Below are 21,283 nucleotides of genomic sequence, written 5' to 3'. Positions count from 1 at the left end.
GCCAGCCTCGCTGCTGCTTATCCCCTTCTCTGACTCCTGCCCACGGCACACGCTCACCCGGGCAGCCCCACAGGGGTCACCCCGCTGATGCTCATCCTACCTGGGTGTTCGGGAGCTCATCGCACCCCCAGCTTAGCACCTCGTCCTGCTGAGGGCTCAAAGGCTTCATCTAGGGTCAGGATTGTTGCAAAGCACTGAAGAAAAAGAAGGAATAAAATAGTGATAGAAATAATAATCATAATGACAGGAGTAAAAACCCTCTTGCCAGCTGCCTGGATTGCAGAACAGCATCAGCACGACCACAGCTAGCTGCCCTGCGCTGGGGGATGCTGTTGCCGAGGAACCCCCCGGCGCCCTGCCAGGGCACAGAAACCCCAAAAGTGCCCGCGCCCGGCTCGGGGGGGCCGGGGTCGGGAGCGGGGCGCTGGGCGCCGGCCGAGCCAGGAGGTGGCAGCAGGCACACGGCGAGCGGCGCTGGGGAGCCCTGCAGGGGGTTTGGGGTCGGGATGGGTGCTCGGTGGGCACCACGGGGGGTTTGAGGTCGGGATGCCCGGTGGGCACCAGCACCAGTCCCTGGGGAGCCACCCCAAACCTGCCCCCATCCCAAACCTGCCCCAGGAGCCCACCCCAAACCTGCCCCCATCCCAAACCTGCTCCCACCCTGCGGGGAAAAGCACCCGCAGCAAATGGGTGCTGTGCCCGGGGGTAGCGAGGAGCAAGGGCTCTCTCCTGGCAGGGCTCACCCCAGCACAACCCATGCTTCCCCCCCTGCCCCATCCAGGCGCCCTATACCCAGATTCATCCCCAAACCAGGTGAAGCAGCTCCTTGGGTTCTGGTTTTAAAGCCAGAGCAGCGCCAGGAGGAAAAACAACTGGGGACAGAGCCAACGGCTTGGTGGGTGTCCCCCCTCACCAGACACCCTTGGGCAGGGCTGGGGACAAGGCAGCTGAGGGGGCCAGGGCAAGTCCAACCCAGGAAGCCAGGTGCTAGGAACACGGGCAGGCAGCCAGGATCGCACTCCGGGGGTTGCAGGGGACCCACCGGGATTGCTCCACAAAAACAAGGCGCTTCTGCACTGAGGGTGGTTTGTGGAAAGTACACGGGCTTCTTGCAACCGAAACGAAGCCCGGGAGAAAGGAAAAGATAAACACACATTGTTCCAAGGAGCAAGTCCAAGAACCTGTCACAGCCCTTGGAGGCACGAGAGCCCGAGGAATGCAGGCACACGTCAGCGGCTTGCTGGCACACAGCATGGCCGGGGAGCAGAGGTCAGCCCTGGGGGGGCTCGGTGCTTGCATGTCTTGGCACCTCAGTACCAGAGGCAGGCTCTCAGGGGACCCCCCCAGAGCACCAGCTCTGGACCAAGCAACTGCACGGAGCACCGCAAGCACTGCTGCTCCCTCAACCCTCAGGGAGCCTGGAGACCGGCCCCAATTTGTTCTCTTTATACCCGCTAAACCTAAGCATCCTGAGAGGAGCTTTCACCAGGGAGAAGGGAATTGGATTTCCTCCAGGAGGAAAATCTGTTTAAATCCAGCACTTCTTAGGAGGCTCAGCACTTGTCCCAGCGAGCAGCCTGGGGAGACCAAGAGGGGTCCCAGCCCTCGAGAGCACCAAGCAGTCAGAGCAGAGGGGCTCAGAGAAGCAGCAGCAGCTTCCTTCAGGGCTTGCTAGGGAGAAGAGCTGCCTTTGGTGGAAGCAGCGCAGAGCCACTGCAGCCTTGCTCCCAGGGCAGCCGACCCCAGGGAGGCTGGAGCAGCCCGGCTCCTACCTCAAGGCCTGCGTCAGTCAAACAGAGCCGGCTTCAAACTTAGTCAGGCGAGGCTCCGTGCACCTTGCTCTACACCTGCGGGCATGGGCATGTCCTGCTGTCACCAGGGGACAGGTCCAAGCCTGCCTTCACTTCCCTCTGGCCCTTCTGGCTACGGCCCTCCAAGTCCCATCACAGAAACGGGACAGCAGAGGGGACGGACTCGCCTCCCCATGCCATGCTGGGTGTGCTCTGCCTGCCTGGAAGAGCTTCAGTACCAGGGAGCTCCACAAAGCCAGATGTGCTGGTCCTACAGGAGTCCCTCGGGGCTCAGATGCTGCAGAGGGTGTGCGGGCAGCCGACAAAGCCCCTGGGAGCTGCAGGCCACCCCCGGGCCAGCTCCCTGCATGCCCTCCCTTCGGTAAACCAAGGAGTTACACAAACAGGAGGTCCCTGCCATCCAGTTCCCAAAAGCAATCCTAGATCAGAAACAGACCAAAAAGCCAGTTTTATAAAGTACCAGTTTATTTGAGGGGAAAAGAAATAAAAATAAAAATGTAACAGTGGAAAATCCAAGAGCAATTAGACAAGAGCATCCAAGTACCCAGCGGAGCAGACACCTCTCCTGCCTTCCCCGTAGTGCTGCCCATAGGCACCGCACGTCCTCCCCCTCCTTCCCAGTAAACACAGAACCGTGCCTGGCTCTTAGAGCACCCCAGAGCCTGTGGTTTCCAAGAACACACACGTACTGGGACCAAGGGAGCCAGCCTGGAGGAGAAGCCTCGGGGAAGTCCCCTTGACCTCACATCTCAGTGCATCACCCCCTCTGCACTGCTGCACGAGCCCCACACTGAGAAGCAGCTGCCACCAGCTGAAGCCAAATTTCTTTGTGCTATTGCCTCTACAGATTTGGCCTCAGGCCTACAACCAAGTCCCCGTAAGGAGGCTTGAGGAGCTGGTGAGATTCCTAAAGAATATTCACAACAGCCTGCTTCTGGGCTGCCAACCCTGTTCTCAGTTTGAGGACCCCACAGTGAAGGGGCCTCGAGCCAGAGCAGGTTCAGGGAGCTGCAATGGGACAGGACCTGCACGGGGTGCTCCTCCATAGGAAACCTGGCACCTGCAGCCACCCGTTGCTCTAGGGGGACTGGTGTGACTCAGAAGAGGTAGGAGCTATGTACACAACACCTGACAGAGGACCACCACAGGTCAGAGCCACCTGTGGCTCTGTGGCGACCACAGACAGCCTTCTGCAGGAGGTCAGTGCTTGGCCCAGGACTGCCTGGGCTCTGCAGCACAGACATGCACCAAAAATCAAATTATTTTCCCTGTACTGTGAGCTCTCAATGCCTGCATCAAAGAGCAACCCCAGAACGGAGACTGGGACCTCAGCTGCACCTTAGAGGATCCAGCCTGACATCCCCTAACACTGCCAGCCCCCAGGCGCAGCAGGGATGGGGTGGCACAGCCCTGGGCACGGCTATTAGCCCCCCAGCTGCCTTCACCAGCCCACCTGCACCCCAGAGCAGACACTGGACAAAGAGCAGTACAAACTAGACCCAGCCTCACAGCGAGGCTGCTGAAGAATTAACTCCAGCCTTTTCACTCTGAACTGTGTATTTCTCAGTAAAATATAATATATAGCTCTATAGGACTGATTATAATATATTACAGACTAGAAGTACTCTCATCTTTTCCCTACTTCAATCATATATAATGAATCCAATTTTGCATACAGATTAATTCTAGAAGTTATTGCCTTGAATTTATAATTAAAATTCACAGAATAAAGCTTAAATAGTTTTCACAGAGACTCATTATATTAGCGTTTTACATAAAAAGGATAAAAGTTACCAGAAGAGAAGAGCAGCCATTTCAGAAACTATAAATAATTCTATTTTTAAAAGTTTTTTAAAAAATCAAAATCTAAGTTACAAGAAAACCATAAATATCTTTACCCTCTCCAGTAGCTGCTATAGAACTAAAAAGAAATCTGTAACACACTGTAGCTAACTCTGCTGCAGTTCAGAATATGAATCATACAAAACATCTCTAGAGAAATGCCCAGCCAAAGGAAACACAAAGGGATTGAAAAAATAAATCTGAGGAAATTAAAAAAGTAGATTTTTTTTTTTATTTCAAAAACAATTTCTACAAACTTTATATAAACATTAGTCTATTTTCTTTAAAATTTTGTTATAAAAACCCTACAGGCAATCCTAAAAAAAAAAAAAAAAAAGGTAAGAGAGTAAAGGCAAGGAAAGGGTGTCACCATAGCCAAGAGAAACAGGGCTGTCCTGATTTCAGGGACTAACGACCCTTGCCTGGGGCCAGCAGGAAGAGACAGAAGTCTCCAGGGGAAGACATTCCCAGAGGCCCGTTATGGCATTCATGGATTTTGAGCCCTATGGGCCTTTTACTCCCTGATAAGGCAACATTATCTGTAGTGTAAGAGATTCATAAATAGTTCTCCACAAAAATGCTTCACATCAACAGCCTGCTGCAAGACGTCTGTTAGCAAGGTTAATAAAAAAAAAAGTCATCTTCTGTAGAAGCCGCCAATCTGAACACCACACACTGGATGCAAACACATAGTGTTTACTTCCATACAGTCTGTTTTGTGTTTACATACCCTCTATAAAAACAAGCAGAAAGTTTGGCTTTTTTTTCTTTTTTTTTTTTTATACTAGCTTTAGATAAAGTACACTGAGGTTTGTTGTTTTGTTTTTTCAGACTCTTTGTATTTCATTGGGCCCTTGTTAGCTGAGTGGGGTGGAAAGGGTCATATAGAAATTTTTTCCCCCTCAAAGTCACTTTGAAATTCAATCCAAAAAGAACGTTTGTTCAGCACGTCTCATTGGAGGGCACAGTGTTTCCATACAGTCCATTTGTCCCTTGATGGGCACAAAGTGCTGCTGAGCTTTAGGCGTAGAACTCGTTTGTAGGGGCTTTCTTGTAGATCGGTTTCTTTCCAAGGTCGTAACTGCCTTCGTCCTTTTTCTTCATGCGATAGACTAAGAGAAGGATCAGGAAGACAGCAAACAGGAGGCCAACTGCCCCTCCTGCAATGAGGGCTGGGGAAAAAAAATAAACACAGAATTAAGTCTAAACTCCTGGACAAACTGTCAGCTAAATTTTGAGATCTGCTTCATCAGTACAAGTTCCCAGAACTGCCTCCGGAATCAGTTCTGCCCATGTGCCTATCACCATATGTACTGACATTTTCAGCAACAGCAGATGTTACTGGAAAAAGCCACAAACTGATTTTCATCCAACCATAGAATAATCACATGTTCCACATTAACCAGTTGTGCTAATCTTCCAGCTAAGTGCAAGAAGGAACTTTTATCAAAAGGACAACCTCCCTGCTTTGGAATGGTTCCCTTTTTTCTTAGCCTCCAAGAGAGCCCTCCTACAACCCACAGTGTCAACTCCAGGAAAATGGTACAGCTTTGATTGAATGCTTTATTGTTTATATATACTCACATTTATGTGTGAGCACACATAATTGAGTATTTCAATTAAACAGCAACAACTCCCTACACACACCCAAAAGATTTTTCCCTCTCCTCACGCCAAGGGTGGCCATAAGACTTAAATCAAGTTTATCTTTTGCTGTGATACCTTCTCACTGCACTAATTCAGCTTCTTTGCTAGGTGGCTTTGCAATCCAGTCTCCAGTCCCTCCTCCAGGTGGAAGGATGGCTGCACATGGGCACAACTCGCTGAGGTCTGCACTCGGACATCAGGCTAAGTGCTGGATGAAGTTTGCCTTAATATAGATCTGTCCCACATGCGGAGGGGAAGCCAGCTGCTTGGTTCTGCTCTAGACAGAGCCACTTAGATTTGTAACAGCTGACTAGGTGCTCAAACCCCTTAGACGAGTTGTTGGGCTCCTGGCAAGGCTCAGAAAAAGCAGGTCTTGGGCAGAGGTTAGAAGGAAAATGCCTGCATTTGATTTAGAAGTTTATGACATTGCTGATTTATGGCTAGATATGCCTCTGGCTGAGAAGGCAGGTGCAGAGCAGCTGCCACATGACTTGTTTAAGCCAGCAGTCAGGTGACACGCTCAAAAACAAGCAATTTACCCCCAGCAAGGCAGCCCTGGGCTCTTCTGCCATGTAAGGACTAGAAAGCAGAAGTGATCCTGGTAGAGGCAGGCACAAAGGTAATGCAATTCAGTTCCCTTGTCAGAAGGGAACTGCTCCTCAGAGAACAATACAAGCCATTTTGATGTACAATGTTAATAATTTGTCATTAAACTTTAAGAACAACGTGGACTACTACCTGTAAGAACTTCTGTTCTTTCAAAGATGCTGCTGTTGGCTGTGCTTGCCATGGAGATCTTGTTGGACAGGTTCTCTTCAACAGGTAAAGCTTTGTCTGGAATGATTTCATTGTCCAGCATCGTGTTTTTCTTCTCACCTTCAATCTTTCTCTCCCTATCTCCAGGGATATAGTTGTCAGATATCTACAGAGAATAGACAAACCACACCCATCAGTAAGCAGCACCCAGCCTACCTACGACTGAAAGTAGGAGGGTGTGCAGGGAAAGGAAAGTTTGCTTAGTGCACTGCAAGCATGCTGTTCCTGCTCATGCAGGTAGATTCCTCTCAATGCCACGTCTTGCAGGGGGAAGGGTTTTCAGAAAGCTTCAGAGATGGGCCAGAGTAGCTACATGTTGTTTAAAAAAATATATATGCAAAGGCAATACCTACCAGAGGAGTATCCATGGTGGTCAGATATATAGCATCTTCAGAATCTGGGTAGTCTGCAGGGGGGAAAGAAGAGGATGCTAAGGTTTCCTCTAATTACAGGCTGGTTTTCCACAATTCGGACACTTCAGCAACTGCAGTCTAAATAGCACTCTTGCTCCCTCCTGAATACAGTTCCCTCTTATCTACTCATACATCCACCACTTCGTGGCTTTGATTGCACAAGACCATGAGATGTAATCTCCAGACCAACACCTCTTGCATGGGAGGGATCTTCAGCTGCATCTATTGGCCCCTGCTGCAGATTATCAGGAGCTGCTCTGCAAAGCAGGTCTGCCATAGCTTGCTAAACTAATGCCAAGGGAGGGCAAAGCTCTCACCACCCATCCCTAAAGGATAGTTTGCTAACCCTCTAGTCACCAGATCTGCCCAAACATGTCAGGTACTGATTTCAGTACTTGTTCTTTTCCATTTAGAGAACAAGTGTTCACAGAAAGGGGACAAGGAGCTGCTGAAACTGGTTTGGGCAGGGAGCTTTGCATGTCACTGAGAGTTCACTTCAACATCAGTTAGTCCTTTACCTTGTTTAGCCTCAGCTAAGACACCAAACTTTAAGCCCTTTAACACTACCTCAAGATTAGAATTTAAAGAAAATCTGCCAGAAGTTCTTTGGAGTTCAGTGGGACAGAGACCCAGCTAGCACAATGCCTTTTTGCTGGCAGTAAGGCAAGTTAGGGAGGACAGATGGAGTCCAGCCAGAGTGATTCAGCATCACGGTACAACCACTTTCACTGTTCTCATCTCAGAGTGCCTACAGTCCACACGGCTTTCTCATCTTCACCTGACACTCTGTAGCTCGAGCTGTACCCTTAGCCCATCATTCATGACTGCTGGCACTAGGAAGAATTTCAGTATCAGCCAAGAGAGATCCATTCACCCCCTTCCCTGCTTACCTCCAGAACCAGACGTCTCATCTGTATCTAACCCATCGGAAGGTGAGGGAGGTTTGAATTTGCCAATGTCTTCATCATCTGGCAGGTCTCCAGAACCAGGGTAGTCGAGCCATCGTGCATCCATGGTCTCGGTTTCTCTCACCTTAAGACAGGGGAAGAGAAGTGTTAAGTCTCAGGCAACTACTCTGAAGGGTTTTACACAAGGTCAGCAGTTCAGGGCTGAGCACATCAATTCCATCACAAGAACATTAAATGCTGAACTTCCTCTCCACCAAGAGCATTATCTTCATTGGCCTGGAAATAGCTGAATTCCCCTAGAATTTCTCAGAACAGAAGTGAGAGCCAGTCTGGGATGGGAATTTCCTGAGGGCTGCACATTCAGGCGGTTCACCAAACAACCACACGGTGCAAACAACACAACACGATCTTGGTCAGGAGTTCAGAGCAAGAGCACGTGGGGAAAGACAATGCCTTCAGTTTGTCAGAAAGGGGCGTTTGGAGGAACATGCTATTCTCAGAGAAAGCCTGGCACCTATACGTCGGGCTTTTTTTTTGTATGGCACGGAAGCTTCACATCAAGGCAGCTCATTGCTTCTTGCATTGAGAACAAATCTGGTTTATCACCCAAGGGTTAAAAACAGATCTGTCAGTTCAGCTGATTTGCTGTGCAATGCTGCGATGTTCAGGAGCATTCGCTATCAGCAATAACTCGCCTGAAGGAAGAGCTTCCCCTGCCTCACCTACTAAATCACACGTAAACAAACAAGTTATAAAATCAAGCCCAGGATCCCAAGGTTTGGCAACTGCAGCTGCAGACGCTTGGGAGCAGAGCAGCAGCGCAGAAGGGCAGGCTGCCCAGCCTGCAGAGCAGCTAGGCCTGGAGAGCCTCGCAGGGGATCAGCTGCGTGGCCACAGTGGCAATTCCTACACCAGAGCTCATTTGCACTTGGCCGGAGCCGGAGCCACAGGCGCAAACCTCCTGCCCTCACCGAGGTTGTGCAATTCCCCCGGGAGCTCTCCCAGCAGCCTGGGGCCAGGTGAGGGTGCCGCGCAGGCAGCTCGCAGTTGCCCCACAGCAGCCCGCAGATTCCAGCGCTCCCTGCCTCTGATTCCACAGCCATGAAGTCATCGGCGTGGTGGGGGACTTCACCCCTTCCCCCAGGGCAAGGAGCGCGATGCAGACGGATGGATCTCATAGCTAGGCTGTCACGTTTCCCCATGCTGTCCCCACAGAAATACTGGATGCTCACTTCCTGGGCATCACCGTGGTTTGAGCCCTGAAGGTTTATCTACCCAGGAGTGTCTTGGTAAATAGCTGCAGCAGGACACATGCTTTTAGTCCACAGCCCTGCACATCTGAGGGCTCTTCTCATCGTGCAAGTTTATCATGAGTGTAACTATGGCATTACTGGGGGTAGAAGAGCAGAGACCCATGGGGCAATTAGCCCTGGGTCTCACCACCCAAGCCCGGCTGCTTTATCAGGATAGCAGCGAGCACAGGGCAGGGGGCTCTGCGCCTCCTATCAGCCCCCCCAGTAGCCCAGGTGCGACCCTTCCCAAAGCCCCGCAGTGCCACAGCCTGAGGAGTTATTCCCCCCTCTGCCCCTCCAGGTGAACGCTCACAACCCCTCCTAAGCCATGTGTCAGCTTCCTCTGGCCCTGCTCGCCGCCCGGATTGCCCTGCCATTAGGGTACTGGTTTCGCCACAAACAATACCTTGTGGTCAGAGCAGGATGCTTCTCATTTTGCATGAGGAGCGGTGGCTACTTGATGTGCTTTTCATTAGCTTATTGAGGCATCTTCGGTTTCCCCTGCAGCTCCGCTGGAGGATAAGCAAATGAATAGCCACGGGGCATGGAGCTGAGGCCAGCTCCCCTCCCAGACCCATCTCTCTGCCCGAGCTGGCACGGAGCAATGGGAAGGGGGCTGGGGAGGAAGGACAGCTGGGAAGAAATCCCCTCGCCTCCTGGAACCCGGCGTTCCTGACATTACGGATCACTCACTCCAGGGCAAATTCATTCTGAGATACGTGAAACCCAGCCAAAGCCAGACCCGCGATGGGAACTGCTGCCAGCAGGCAGTCACTGCTCCCACCCCAGCTCACGGCGATCCCACTGAGGTGCAGGAAGGGCCAATTCCAGTCTGCCCACACCAGGACAGCGGGGCCGGGCCACGCACTCGCTGCCATCCCTACAAGCGGGCTGCCAAGCCGGGGCAGACCGATGCTGGCAGGAGCGCCGTGCCGAGCCGCACCCCTGTGCCAGCTCATGCTGCACGCTGTTATGACTCACGGCCAGCAAATGTCCCAGCGAGGGAGGCTGAAGGAAAGCCACCTTTGGGCCACCGAGTAGCTGGACAGCAGGCTGGCCTTATCAGATCAGCCCAGGCATGAGCAGAGCCATGGCAGGCAGCCACGGCGATTAGTACACGCTGTGGAACGCACCAGGTTCGGCTATCAGAAAGCCCTATTTAAATCAGGACAGACAGTGTTTACAAGCCAGAGGACATAACAAGGAAATTACTGACTCACAAGCGTAAATAAGATTATATGGGAGCGTTCCCTGAACTCACTCTTCATCATCATCTTGAGCAAGGACAGGGAAATTCCTGGAAGCCAGGAGAGCTCCTCGAGCCTTGCAGAAAGCTTTTCTTGTGGGCAGCAAGGATCGTTTCTTAACAGATTCATCTGCCAGCTTCTCCCCGAAGCACAGGGAAGTTAGAGGGCTGCTGGGCATCTCCATGTCTGCCCTCTAGGTCCCAGGACACGCTCTCCCGGGGAGCAGGCTCCTTCCAAGGGCCCTGGGCAGCCAGGAGTGCTCTGGCCGGGAAGAGTTAAAAGCCGAGTGCCCTGCTCTCAGGGCAGGTCTGCAGCAGGCACATTCCTAGCATGCACACCTGTGAGAGGGCACTTTCCCAGGCTTAAAAGCAAAGGCTCAGGGCTTCCCGAGTGCCACGGAGAGCTCCCTGCAGAACTGCTCGTCCTAAGGAAGGCTCAGTCCTTGCCACAGCCGTGATAGCAGCCCGATAGACACCGCAGGCAGGTGCCGCTGCTTCCTCTGGGCTGGCAGGCCACGGCCAAGAGGAAAAAGCTACGAGACAGCAGCACAGCACCAGGCAGCCCTTGCCAAGTCGTCTCTGGCCACGTCCAGCTTAACACCCTCCACAACTGCCAGCTGGAGAAGGGCACCCGCTGCTCGGAGCCTGCTTTCTGCCACCTGTTCTCCCGCGCTGGAGCCGGGCCAGGGACTCGCTGGGAGAGGCAGACCGGACGGCTGCGCCGCCCCACCTTGCCCTGGCAGCTGAAGTCGAGCCCTGCTATTAATACATGTATGCTCCTTTCCAGGAGAGGTCTGCACAGAAAACTACCATTTCTGCTGCTTCCAGGGTTTCCTCCTCACGCTAAGCAGCTTTGATCCCCAGCAAGCACTGAGGAGGATTAACCAGTGTGCCGGGGATGGAGCACAAGCTTTCCCTGCCTGCCAGTGGCAAAAATTAAAAGCCTATTCCCTGCTAGACGAGCAGCACGTCAGGCACGTGAACTATGAGCGCCATTCCTGGAAAAGCTGGGCACAGAGGTCTCATGTGAGCCCTGGACAGGCTGTGGGTGAGGCTGGACACGGCTTGCCCTGCTGCTGCCCTACAGCACGGGAATCGCAGCCAGCACCCCGAGCAGGGTGCAGGCTCACCCCACCACATCCCACGCTCCTGGGCCCGGTGTACCGCCAGGCTCTTCTGAAAGCAGGAGCATCTGTTCACCACGGCAGCGAGCAAAGGGTCTGGCCGACGTGCGAGTTTCCCCGGCTAGTGCTGGGAAATACCAGACCCAGGCAGCTCACCTACCCCAGCCCACACATCCTCACCGCAGCTTTTGCAAACCCCATCAGAAAGAAAAACAAATTACGTTCTGGGGAAGGGACAAAGCTTTTCAGATGTGGGATTTGCTTTTGTGGCCACTGCCTCTGATCAACCAGGCCTAAGTTCTCTAAAGGCTTCTTTCAAGGGCTGCAGCCAGCGAGCAGCAGAGGAGTCAGACCCGCAGCGACTCCGGCACCTGAGTGCAGGGCGCTCTTTATCTCGTTTTACGACTCCGTAATGGGGAGCTGAGCTCTGTGCGTCTCCCTACCCAGCACTGTGTACACAAGTCTAGGAGTAAACAGGAGCAAGGTGAAAGTCAACCCTTCCTAGACAAAAGCAGGTGGACCTGGGCCAGCCAGGGAGGTGGCAGAAGTGGCAGAGGTGCAGATCTGTTAACTCCTTATAGCCCGCGGGGACAGGTAACATAAATAGCTCCTGCAGGTTTTGTTTGGTGCTCTGTGCTAGAGGACAGCTGTATGGATCACCTCGTTTCACTGCAGTGACCAGGGTTGAAGGATGGGGTCTCAGACCCCAAAATAAATCCATGACGTGAGCCCAGGTGCGCTGAGGAATGTGCCACAGACAGGACTGGGGCTCCAGTCAAGCAGATCCATGGAAAATTCCTGTGCTGAGGGGAGGCAGCCACAGCAGGAGGGACACTGGGGTATGTATGTGCTCTTGGGAAGTCTTTAGGCAAAGCTTTGCCCATTCCCTGTCACCTAGGAGCTCACTGGGCACCACAGCGTGACTTGCTGTCTGGTGCTTGGGTGAAGTTCTTGGGACTCTCCTGGGTGCCGATTTGGGTGTTTGTCCCCTGTCCCACCCAGAGACCCCAGCTGAGCAGCATGACACAAACACCTTTCCCAGCCCCGTGCTGCTGCCCACCCGGCTTTCCCACAGTGCTGCTCACATTTTTGGCCAAAGAGCACCAAACCTGGCGGGGCCTTCCTGGTGCGGGGAGGCGAAAACTCTGCAAACCACCAGGCCTGAGTCGGGGGATTTCCATACAGCTCACTTCCACCACGCTCTTGCAGAAGCTCAGAGACAGAACCAGGAAGGTTTTGAGCCCATGCAAAGCACGCAGAGGAGCAGAGCTCGCCCCACAGCCCCAGCACAGCCAAGCCAGCCCTCCAAAACCAAGGGGGCTGAGGAGCCACGCGAGCCAGCTCAGCAAAGCTGCCCGCCGTGGGAGGGAGGGCCTGTAGAGAGGTAACAGGCAAAGACAGCTCTATCCTCCCACCTTGCAGCCCTTCCAAGTAAAGCTACTAGAAGTGACAGGAGCTTCCCGCAGAGCCAGCTCCTGCCGCAGCAGAAAGAGAAGGGGCTGCGCTTTCCCCTCAAGCCACCCTTGACTCCCTCCCCACTCCAGTGCAGGGAAAACATAAGCTTCAATCACTTCTGTACTGAGAGCAGAACAAATACCATTATTTCAGCCCAGGTCGCACCTAACTCCTTCAGCACTCGTGCTAACTCCTTGTGCCTGTGCCTGGAGGGTACCCAGCTACCTCTGGTCACGCTGTCCCACGCAGCACAGCACACAGGGCCCACAGTGCCCTCTGTGCCAAGGGACAGAAGTTAAGGTATGGAGGCACCTGTGTGTGGTTTGTTCCACAACGGACTCACCCCCAGGCTTACAGACACAGTTAAGTACCACTATGCCTATGCTCAGCTCTTTTGAAGCAGTCCTGGAGCAGGCCACAGGCTCAGCCCATCTTCCCACTAATTCACCCTACCCGTGCATCGCAGCGAGCTGTAAAGATAAGCCCACAATGCCTCTGAGGAAATCAGAGACAAGCATTCAGAAAAGGCTTTATATTTTACATATATTTTGTATGTATATACATAATTGTGCTTGGTAATAGAGGCTGGGAGCAGCGACTCGCTCAGTAAGACAGAACAAGAGGAAGGCAGGGGCTGACAGAGCGCCACCCGCTCAAGGTCATTACGGGAAGCATCCCCAGTCCCTGTCCAAGCAGGTATCCGTCTCCCTGCAGCCACAAACCCAGCCCTGTGTGCTCAAACACAGCAGGCCACGTGCTCCGTGGGGGCAGGTACAGCGGCATGTGGCCAGCGCTAAGCACAGCCCCAGTACGGGTCACCCCCCGCCTGCAGGTCCCCCTGGGATCCTGTAAGCCGTGTCGCAGCGAGCAGCTCTGCTGGGGGCTCACGCGGCCGCGGAGTCATAATCCCTGTGACAATGACGCCGTAATCCCGGGCTCGGCGGTGTGACCCGCTCCCACGGGGCGATCCCTCTCCTGCAGCGGGGCTGAATCCTCCCAGGCTCTGCAGGCACTGGGGAGCTTGCTCAAAATAGGCTTCCCTGCACAGCCAAACCTCATTACCTCTTAACTTACCTCCTAACCGTGTGCCTTTGCTAACACACAGCCTGCTCTCTTCAGGCCACCCTGCACGTTTGTGCCTTTCAGGCCGTGCTGGAGCAGCAAACAGGAGGGTGGATAGATTGCAAAGGAATGGATTCTTGTTTAACTGCTCTTGCCTGATTATCAGCCGAGAGCAAAGCCGTCAAGATCCCTGTCCTCTGCCAGACAGGCACATGCTGGGATCTGTTTACTGCAACGGTGGCAAAATAGGTGCTCTAAATAAACGCTCAGTGCCCGGCTCCATGCAGCAGAGCGGGGAGGAGATGACTGCTTGCCCCTCCAGCTAGACTAGATAACGCTCAGCAGGCAGTTGCAGATCGCTGTGTGTCAATCACTTGCCCTGGAGCAAATAAAGATAAGGAGGAGAAAACAGGAGGGGAAAGCAGGAGCTCTCATGTGACTTGAGGAGGAAAACAACTACAGCAGAGCCATGGCAAGCCCCTGGAAGGTTCTCCGGGTCAGGGACAGGAATTCAGGGTTCAAAGTTTGTTGTGTTTTGTTTGTTTGTTTTCTAATGCTAGCTACAAATCTTATCACAAGTAGTTCAGATACTTCACTACCAAGGGCTTAGCTCAGAAGTAGGAGAAATCTATTCAAGGTCAGAGGGGGGATTCTGTGTTGAGGGTTAAGACTCACTCTGAGTTGTCCACCCTAACCCGGGAAGCTCCTTTTGTATCTCTGCCTGGGGATGGGGGGATAAATACATTTATTCGTATCCCTTGTAAGGATACAAAGGCCACAACAAGGCAGCTTGTCCACCAAGGTGACTTCTCATGCTGCTACTTCAGGCTTGGGATACTTCGTGTATCGCCTTTCTCCCTCACCCAAGGGCAGTGAGGGCACGTCTTGCCCTTCCTAGAAGTTGGCGATACTCCGATATTTCCCAACACACACACAAGCAGAATTTCCACTTGGCAAGAAACACACAACGTGCATTTTCAGGATCTTTATTCTCCCTCATGCCAGAGCGTTAGCGAGATTAAGCCTGGCAGACACCAACTTCAAAGGCTCAGAGGCACGGTGCCTTTCCTAGCCGGCTCGCCGGGCAGCTAATCGCAGCTGATTTGTGCGATCAAGATTCCCAGTGCTGTGCCCTACAAAAGCCTCCCTTCCCACAAACCCTTTTAATCTAATCAGGAGTAGTAGCCCAGCGATTTAGGCTTAGCCCCGGCTGCTGAGCGCTGCCAGCAGTTACACTACGGAGAGCTTTGCTTTTGGCAAAGCTACCAGTGAAAGCTATCAGCATGGAAGCACTCAAGATGAAGTACTTGTGCCACTAATTGTCAGACTATACCCATGTACGAATTTATATAAACAATAGATTCAACAGCACGGATTTTCCCCTAGCTGGCTACCACTGTAAAGACGGAGTTTCTAGTGCATGGGATTTTTTTTTATTTATTTTTTTAAAGTATTCTTGAATGTGCAGAGCTTGCCCTGGTTTGGGAGCGTCCAGCAGCCCCAGAGTGTACTATTGCTGTGATCCTGTGATGTTCTGTGACTGCAGACCACACAGCAGCATTACAGAGTCCTGTCCTTCTCCCAGAGCTCCTGACTCCATCCCAGATCTCCTCCCCTCTCCGAGCAGAGGGCAGGAAGCTGGCAGCAGTTCTCCAGCACTCCCTGACCCCTTCTCTGCACCCTCACTGCTGCAGCCAGGAGCAGAGGGACCGAGTTATTGTTTTGCTCTCTCCTTCCTTGGCTCTGCAGAGCCTGCGCTGGGCCAGACTAGCGAGTCATTTAGTAACCACGGCATGGTACCAGCCTCCCGTACTCAGCCTCAGGAAACTCAGAATTAGCGCCAAGAACAGCTCACACATAAACAGACTCCTGCTCCAGTCGGCCCCGCCGCGCGCCGTGGACTTGCAATAAATATTTATCTGGCTGGGAACACAGCCTTCCAAGCAAGAGCTCCTGACATCAGTAAGGACTACATCTATTTCCAGCTGAGGGGGGGATGGCTAGAAGCTGCTCGGCTCTTAGAGGGGGACACCAGCCTCCAAAAGCTCAGCAGCCCCTCCTTGTGCCACAGGGGTCAGGAGCCGTCCCTGCCCCCTGGGAGCCCAGGGCAGCACCCATCAAGCCGGGCGTGCTCACCTTCAGGAGCAAAGCCAGACCCGAGATCATCGAGACTCCTGGCCTCTGCGCAACTGGGACAGTTTTGCTGCAAGTCCAAGGCAGGCACTTTCCCAGTGCGGCCATTAATGTGCATTAACAGCTCTTTTTATTGCTACAGTTTGTAACTGCAGCTAAAGGGCAGGAGGCAGGGTTAGCCTCCCAGCAAGGTAAACAAGGTACGGCCGTGGTGCTGTCTTTGGGGTTTTAGAAGAGACAGGTGGCACAGTTTTAGTTGCACTGGGACGGAGACACCTTTTCCCCCTCAGCAGCTAAGGCACAGCAACATGAAAAGAAAGAAATCCTTCCCAAGGCACGACTTGCTTTGACCGACAGATTGCAATTTGTTTAAGCAAGAAGAAACCTTGTTTTTGCTACACAACGTGAGCTGCTTGGGTAACAGGACTACGTGCCTAGCAGTCTCCTTCCCACCCCAAGGAGTGTCTCACCAAGGTTTTAATTAACTGCTTTGATTTTTAAGTTATCCCAGTAATTTGTCTAACGAGAGCCACTTGGTGTTTTGTGAGCAGAGTCTCAGCCTCAAAGGACTCAAGGATAAAACTGACAAGAGCAGATATTTCCAGCAAAACAAAATAAGACTTTTACAAGAAGGGTATTTTTGAAGTCAGCCAACCTTTAGAAATTGAGAGGGACTTCGCTGTGTCTTGCGTGTTTCCCCCTCCTACGCTGACATTTTCTCCAATTTCAGGATTAAGTATTTAGCCTCCTCTTTATGACTTTCCACTCCTTTGCCCTGCTACGCACACTTTCAATTGCTCCAGATAACGCTGCTCTTTTCCCCTGTCCCCGCGCAATTCTCGTTTCCAGCTGTATCTGCCTGAAGAGGCAGCACCCGCGGAGCTGCCAGAGCAAGTTAGCTGCTGCTGGAGACGAGGCAGTTTTCTCACAAACCTCTGCCAACACCATCTCAGCACAAGGCGGTGGCAGCAACCCACAGCTTTTTACCCACCACGGACACAAACCGGGATGGACGAGACCGGCGGCAGTGGCTACGGCACAGCCTGCTGAGGAGCAGCACTGGCTCCGCAGTCGCCCCTTTCCTTCCCCCCATAAGGAGGGACCCGGTGCTGCGGCTGTGCCAAGCACATCTGAGTCACTGAGTCCGGGGGCAGAGCCGTTACTCAGACGGTGACAGCAGTCCCGGGGAGCTGCTACGCCAGGCGAGTGCCAGAAACCCTGAGTCAGAGTGCTGCTGTGGGGCTGACGGCCACGCACCGCAGGGCTGGTGGGACTGAAGCCTTGCCTGGACAACCAAGTGCATGCTCAGAGACAAGAAGTCCCACGTAACCCAAAAGCACAGCCCTAACAGCTCATTAATGCAGGATTTCCTACAGCCCCTCAGTGCAGCAGCTTGTTACAACCCTTTAAGCAGGCTGCCCTGTCTGTTTGGAGCCAGCAAGCCGAGTCTCATCGCCAGAGTCTCACTCCAGTGCAAATCATTTGAATCCTTAATCTGAAGCGTTTGCATTCCACCCAGTCTCAACAAACAGCCACACACGCTCCACAACAGCTGCCCAGAGGTCAAACGTGCGCCGGGTTCATCCAGTTTTGTAGTGCTGCAGCTACACCAGCTTCAGCTTGAGGCTGCGACAGCAGCAGGACCCCTCCTGTTGTTATAGGGCATAGAGGAACAAGCTGTGCCGAGCAGGGAATGCGGCTGCAAGGATTTAAGAGGAAGGTGAAGAGGCTAAATGTTAACTTAAGAGCAAAGAAGTGTTTTGGAGGATGGATGCTCCATGTTGTCTAGCTGAAGCGGTGACCGGGGCGCTGGGATGAGCGAGCCGGCACGTTTTCAGAGGATTTACCAGCAACAGCCTGAAGGGAAGGGAAAAATAGCTGCGGGAACTGTGCTGAAGTTTGCATGCTGAGCAACCAGCCAGACTCCATCCTTCCTCTCCATAATTGCCCAAAGGCAGGCGAGCAGCCTCCAGCCTCGTGGTGGAAGCAGGACAAGTGTGCCAGGAAGGCAACAGCCACCCAGGAGCACCAAGGCAAAGGGGACGTCAGGCTCTGCTTCAGGCGTGTTGAGAAGAGCAGGGGCTGGTCTGCTGAGCACAAACATCCAGGCAGCACAAGGCAACAGCAAAGTGCTTAACACAGGCTCAGAGAGGAGGGGAGAGGTGAGGACATATAGGAAAAAACATTTCCACAGTTGTTGGACTGCATACAGGCATTTGCAGGACCTTGAAGTGCCAAGGCCTTGGAGACAACAGCAGGAGGGGCAGGAAAGAGAGCAATCACGTTGGCTAACAGCCTTAACTTCCTAGAACGAACGAGCCTCTGGTATCATCACGCCTCTGAGAGTCCCAAGTTCAGCCCCAAGCTGCCTCTTGGGCAAACTGTTTGGAAACCAGAACCCCAAGGAAGATCTCCCCAGCACAGGAGCCAGCAGGCACTTGGGGCAGGGGCAGCAGCACCCCATGTTCTGCGGGGTCACTGCTCCCACCCACGTGCACCCCTCCTGCCTGCTTTGCTCAGCGGGGTACGAGGTGCTGGAGAGGCCACTGCTTCCCCTGCGTTATGGGAACTGCACCGTGACAGCCAGCTCTGGGGTCAGATACCAAAAGCCTCTTCAGGAGCACGGGCCATCTCCTCAGCCTTGCCGCTTGGTGTTTTAGGGAGGCTGGGATCTCTCGCAGCCGTTCAGCTGCCCCCTGCGTTTGCCAAGTCGGGAGGCAGAGGAAGACGCAGATCGCGGCGTCTTGATTTGATTGGGAGGGACAGCCGAGAAACTGGGCAAAGAGCAGAAAGAACAGGCCTCGGGGATCGATGGCAGCAGGACGAGCCTGACCGGTTCTGGCATTAATAATGCTGCACTACTTTCCTCACACAGGCTATCATCGGCCAGACACCGGCTTTGCCAATCAGGCAGCCTCCAAGCGTGATTGCTGCTAACGAGCCGGCAGAGCCCACGGAGCTCAGGGCCTCCCCCCTCTCCCCGAAGGCTCCCCGGCTTTGGGGATGGATTTCTGCTTGCCTGCACTGCTGGGGATGCACAAACACAATGCGGTGCTGGGGAGGAACCTTCTGCTTACTGCAGGGCAGTGAAGCAGGACTGCTACACCCAGCTCGCAGCCCATTAGCGCTGCTGAGGACCTGCTGAGCTCAGGGCAGTCACAGCCAGGAGCAGCCCAAGCCCCCAGCAGGCAGAGACATCCCCCTGATGCCGAGGAATACCTGCTGCCTACCTCCTGTGCTGCCAGAGGCCAGCGAGATGCTGGAAGTGCAGGCAGAGCTCTACAGTCCCACACTGCCCCTCCTCAACTCCACTGATCCCACATTTTAGCCACACTGGGGGCTTTCTGCGCATCCCCAGCACCTCCTGTGGGACCCCCTTACTGACCCCACACAGCCTTTGCTTCCCGCGGCACTGGATGGAGAGGGCTGGGGACCACCGGGGGATGGCAGGCTGCAGACCCAGCCGTCCCCAGGGCACAGGGACGAGGCGGTGTCCTCACACCCAGCCACACCACGGGTGTAACACCAGCCACCCCCAGCCCAGGCGCAGACGTCACACATCGGCACCCCGCTGCTAGCCCCCACCCTCCTACACACCCCGGATTGCTTCACGCGGAGAAATCCCGTCCGCGCCGACGAGGGGAAAGGAGCCAAGGCGGTTTTGTTTGTACAGGCTCGGGGAAATATTCGAGCACCGAATCGCTCCCCAAAGCCACGCTCTTACATAAGCACAGGCAACACAATCCCCGTCTTGTGAAGAAACTGCTACCTGTCTTCACCCCGCCCGCACGGAGGAGCCGGGAGCCGCATGCTGTGCAGCCCTGCACGTTTTGGCAGGGCTATAAAAAAAAATAATAAAAAAAATAAGGGGAGGAGCACGCACAGAGCTCTCCCACATACTGTGTCATCCCGTCTCCTCCTCGGCAGTCCGTAGCCTGATTTGTTTGGATACGGCTCTGCGGTAGGTTCGTGTGACCGCTCAGGCGCACGGTTCGCCTTACGCAGCAGGGAAGACACCGCCAAACACCCCGCATGGGCTGCGTGCGGGGATTTACAGAATCCATCTGTTGCAAAGCCGTTGTCTTTGCCGAAATCCGATGCTTGCAGTCCACTCGGCTCCCCAGGGACACCAAGTCGCATTTCATACCAAACATGGTCAGCGCAACTTCCAGATGCTGTCTGCCCCAAAGGTCTGCCCCGCCAGCCCCGCCACTTCTCGGACGAGCAAGTCACAAACTTAGAGAGGGACGCTGGGCTAGAGAGGATCTGGGCTTGCTGGTGTGGGCAGAGGGCGGCAGACGAGCTCTGCAGACGCCCTCTGCGGGAGTTTCCCACCCCACAGCCCCCTGCCCCTGTTGGGGAGCGGTGCCCGGTGCTGAGCACAGCAGCAGCGGCACTGACCTGCCCACACGGGCAGCCTGCTGCCCAAAACATCCCATGTGGATAACCCGACCTAGCTTTGGGATCCTCGCAGCCATCTCACGCTCAGCAGCTCCCTCAGACCAGCAGAGGAACCTGCCCTGAGCGCGCAACCAGCGAGACATCACCAACACCCAAACCCAGACACTGGGGAGGCAAAATCCCAAAACCTCCGCCTCACCGGGGAGATCACACACGTGCCTGACTCGAGGCATCCCGATTCCTTCACCTCGTTGCATTTCAACGAGTCCTAAATCAGTCGGGCACCCTTTTTCCTCTCCGGTTGGAGGCGAGGAGGGTTTGACACCCAGGCGAGGCAGGAAAGCGCGCCCAGGCACCGCAACGCGCTGCGTGCCTCCAACCCACCACCAAAACCCGGCGATAGAAGAGGGCTCCGAGGGCTCGGCCCCGCAGCCAGCAGCCCACCGCTGCCCTGAGTGTGCCGGAGGGCAGAGAGAGAGAGAAAGAAGCGGCGGAGCGGAGCGGGGAGGGCAGGCAGAAGGCACCGGGCTGCGCCCCGGGGCCGGCACTCACCGACTCGGCGGCGGCGGAGGCCAGGAGGAGGGCGAGCAGGAGGAGGGCGACGCGGAGCTGCGGCATGGTGAGGCTGGGATGGGATGGGATGAGATGAGATCGGGCTGAATCGGAGCTGGGATGAGGCTGAGGTTGAAGCTCGGCTGAGCAGCGAGGCTCTGGGCGCTCCCCGGCGCAGCACCGCTTATAGCGGCCGGCAGCGGGGCGGAGCGCACCCGGGGACAGCCCCCGGCACTGTGCCACCGAGGGGAACGGGGAAGGGAAAGGGAAAAGCGGGGAGAAAGGGAAAGAGGAGGGAGAAATGGGAATGAAGGAGGGGAGGGGAGGAAGGAAAGAAGAAAGGGGGAGGGAAGGGAAGGAGGCGGGGGGGAAAGGGAAGGAAAAGGGAGAATGGAAATTGAGGGGGGAGAAGGGGAAAAGGGAGGGGGGAAGGGGAAGGGGGAGGGAAATGGAAGGGAAAAGGAAAAGGGGAGAAAGGGGAAGGGAAAAGGAAAAGGGGGGAAGGGAAAGAGAAAAGGGAAAAGGAAAAAGAAAAGGGAATGAAGGGAAAAGGGGGGAGAAATGGAAAGGGAAAAGGGGGA

At 54.2% G+C, this 21,283-nt stretch overlaps 1 protein-coding gene across 1 annotated transcript; it reads right to left on the bottom strand.

Moving 5' to 3' along the window:
* Window positions 1–2,255: 2,255 nt before the first annotated feature.
* SDC4 (syndecan 4) lies at window positions 2,256–20,881 on the bottom strand. Its single transcript, XM_005023887.5, has 5 exons — window positions 20,703–20,881; window positions 7,420–7,561; window positions 6,470–6,522; window positions 6,039–6,222; window positions 2,256–4,825 (listed from the first exon to the last, which is right to left on the bottom strand). The coding sequence occupies exons 1-5, from the start codon at window positions 20,766–20,768 to the stop codon at window positions 4,674–4,676; spliced, it is 597 nt and encodes a 198-aa protein (XP_005023944.1). The 5' UTR covers window positions 20,769–20,881; the 3' UTR covers window positions 2,256–4,673.
* Between the last annotated feature and the right edge of the window lie 402 nt (window positions 20,882–21,283).

Source organism: Anas platyrhynchos, chromosome 21 (genome assembly GCF_047663525.1).
Source record: "Anas platyrhynchos isolate ZD024472 breed Pekin duck chromosome 21, IASCAAS_PekinDuck_T2T, whole genome shotgun sequence".
Lineage (NCBI taxonomy): Eukaryota > Metazoa > Chordata > Aves > Anseriformes > Anatidae > Anas > Anas platyrhynchos.
This window is presented reverse-complemented; position numbering and strand designations above follow the sequence as displayed.

What these genes read in the sequence shown, in the direction of transcription:
- SDC4 (XM_005023887.5), bottom strand. Translation starts at nt 20,768, where the DNA reads ATGCCGCAGCTCCGCGTCGCCCTCCTCCTGCTCGCCCTCCTCCTGGCC. An exon ending in TGAGACGTCTGGTTCTGGAG is followed by an intron (nt 6,523 to 7,419) that starts GTAAGCAGGGAA and finishes TCCCCCCTGCAG; the next exon opens with ACTACCCAGATTCTGAAGAT. An exon ending in AAGAACAGAAGTTCTTACAG is followed by an intron (nt 4,826 to 6,038) that starts GTAGTAGTCCAC and finishes TTTTTTCCCCAG; the next exon opens with CCCTCATTGCAGGAGGGGCA.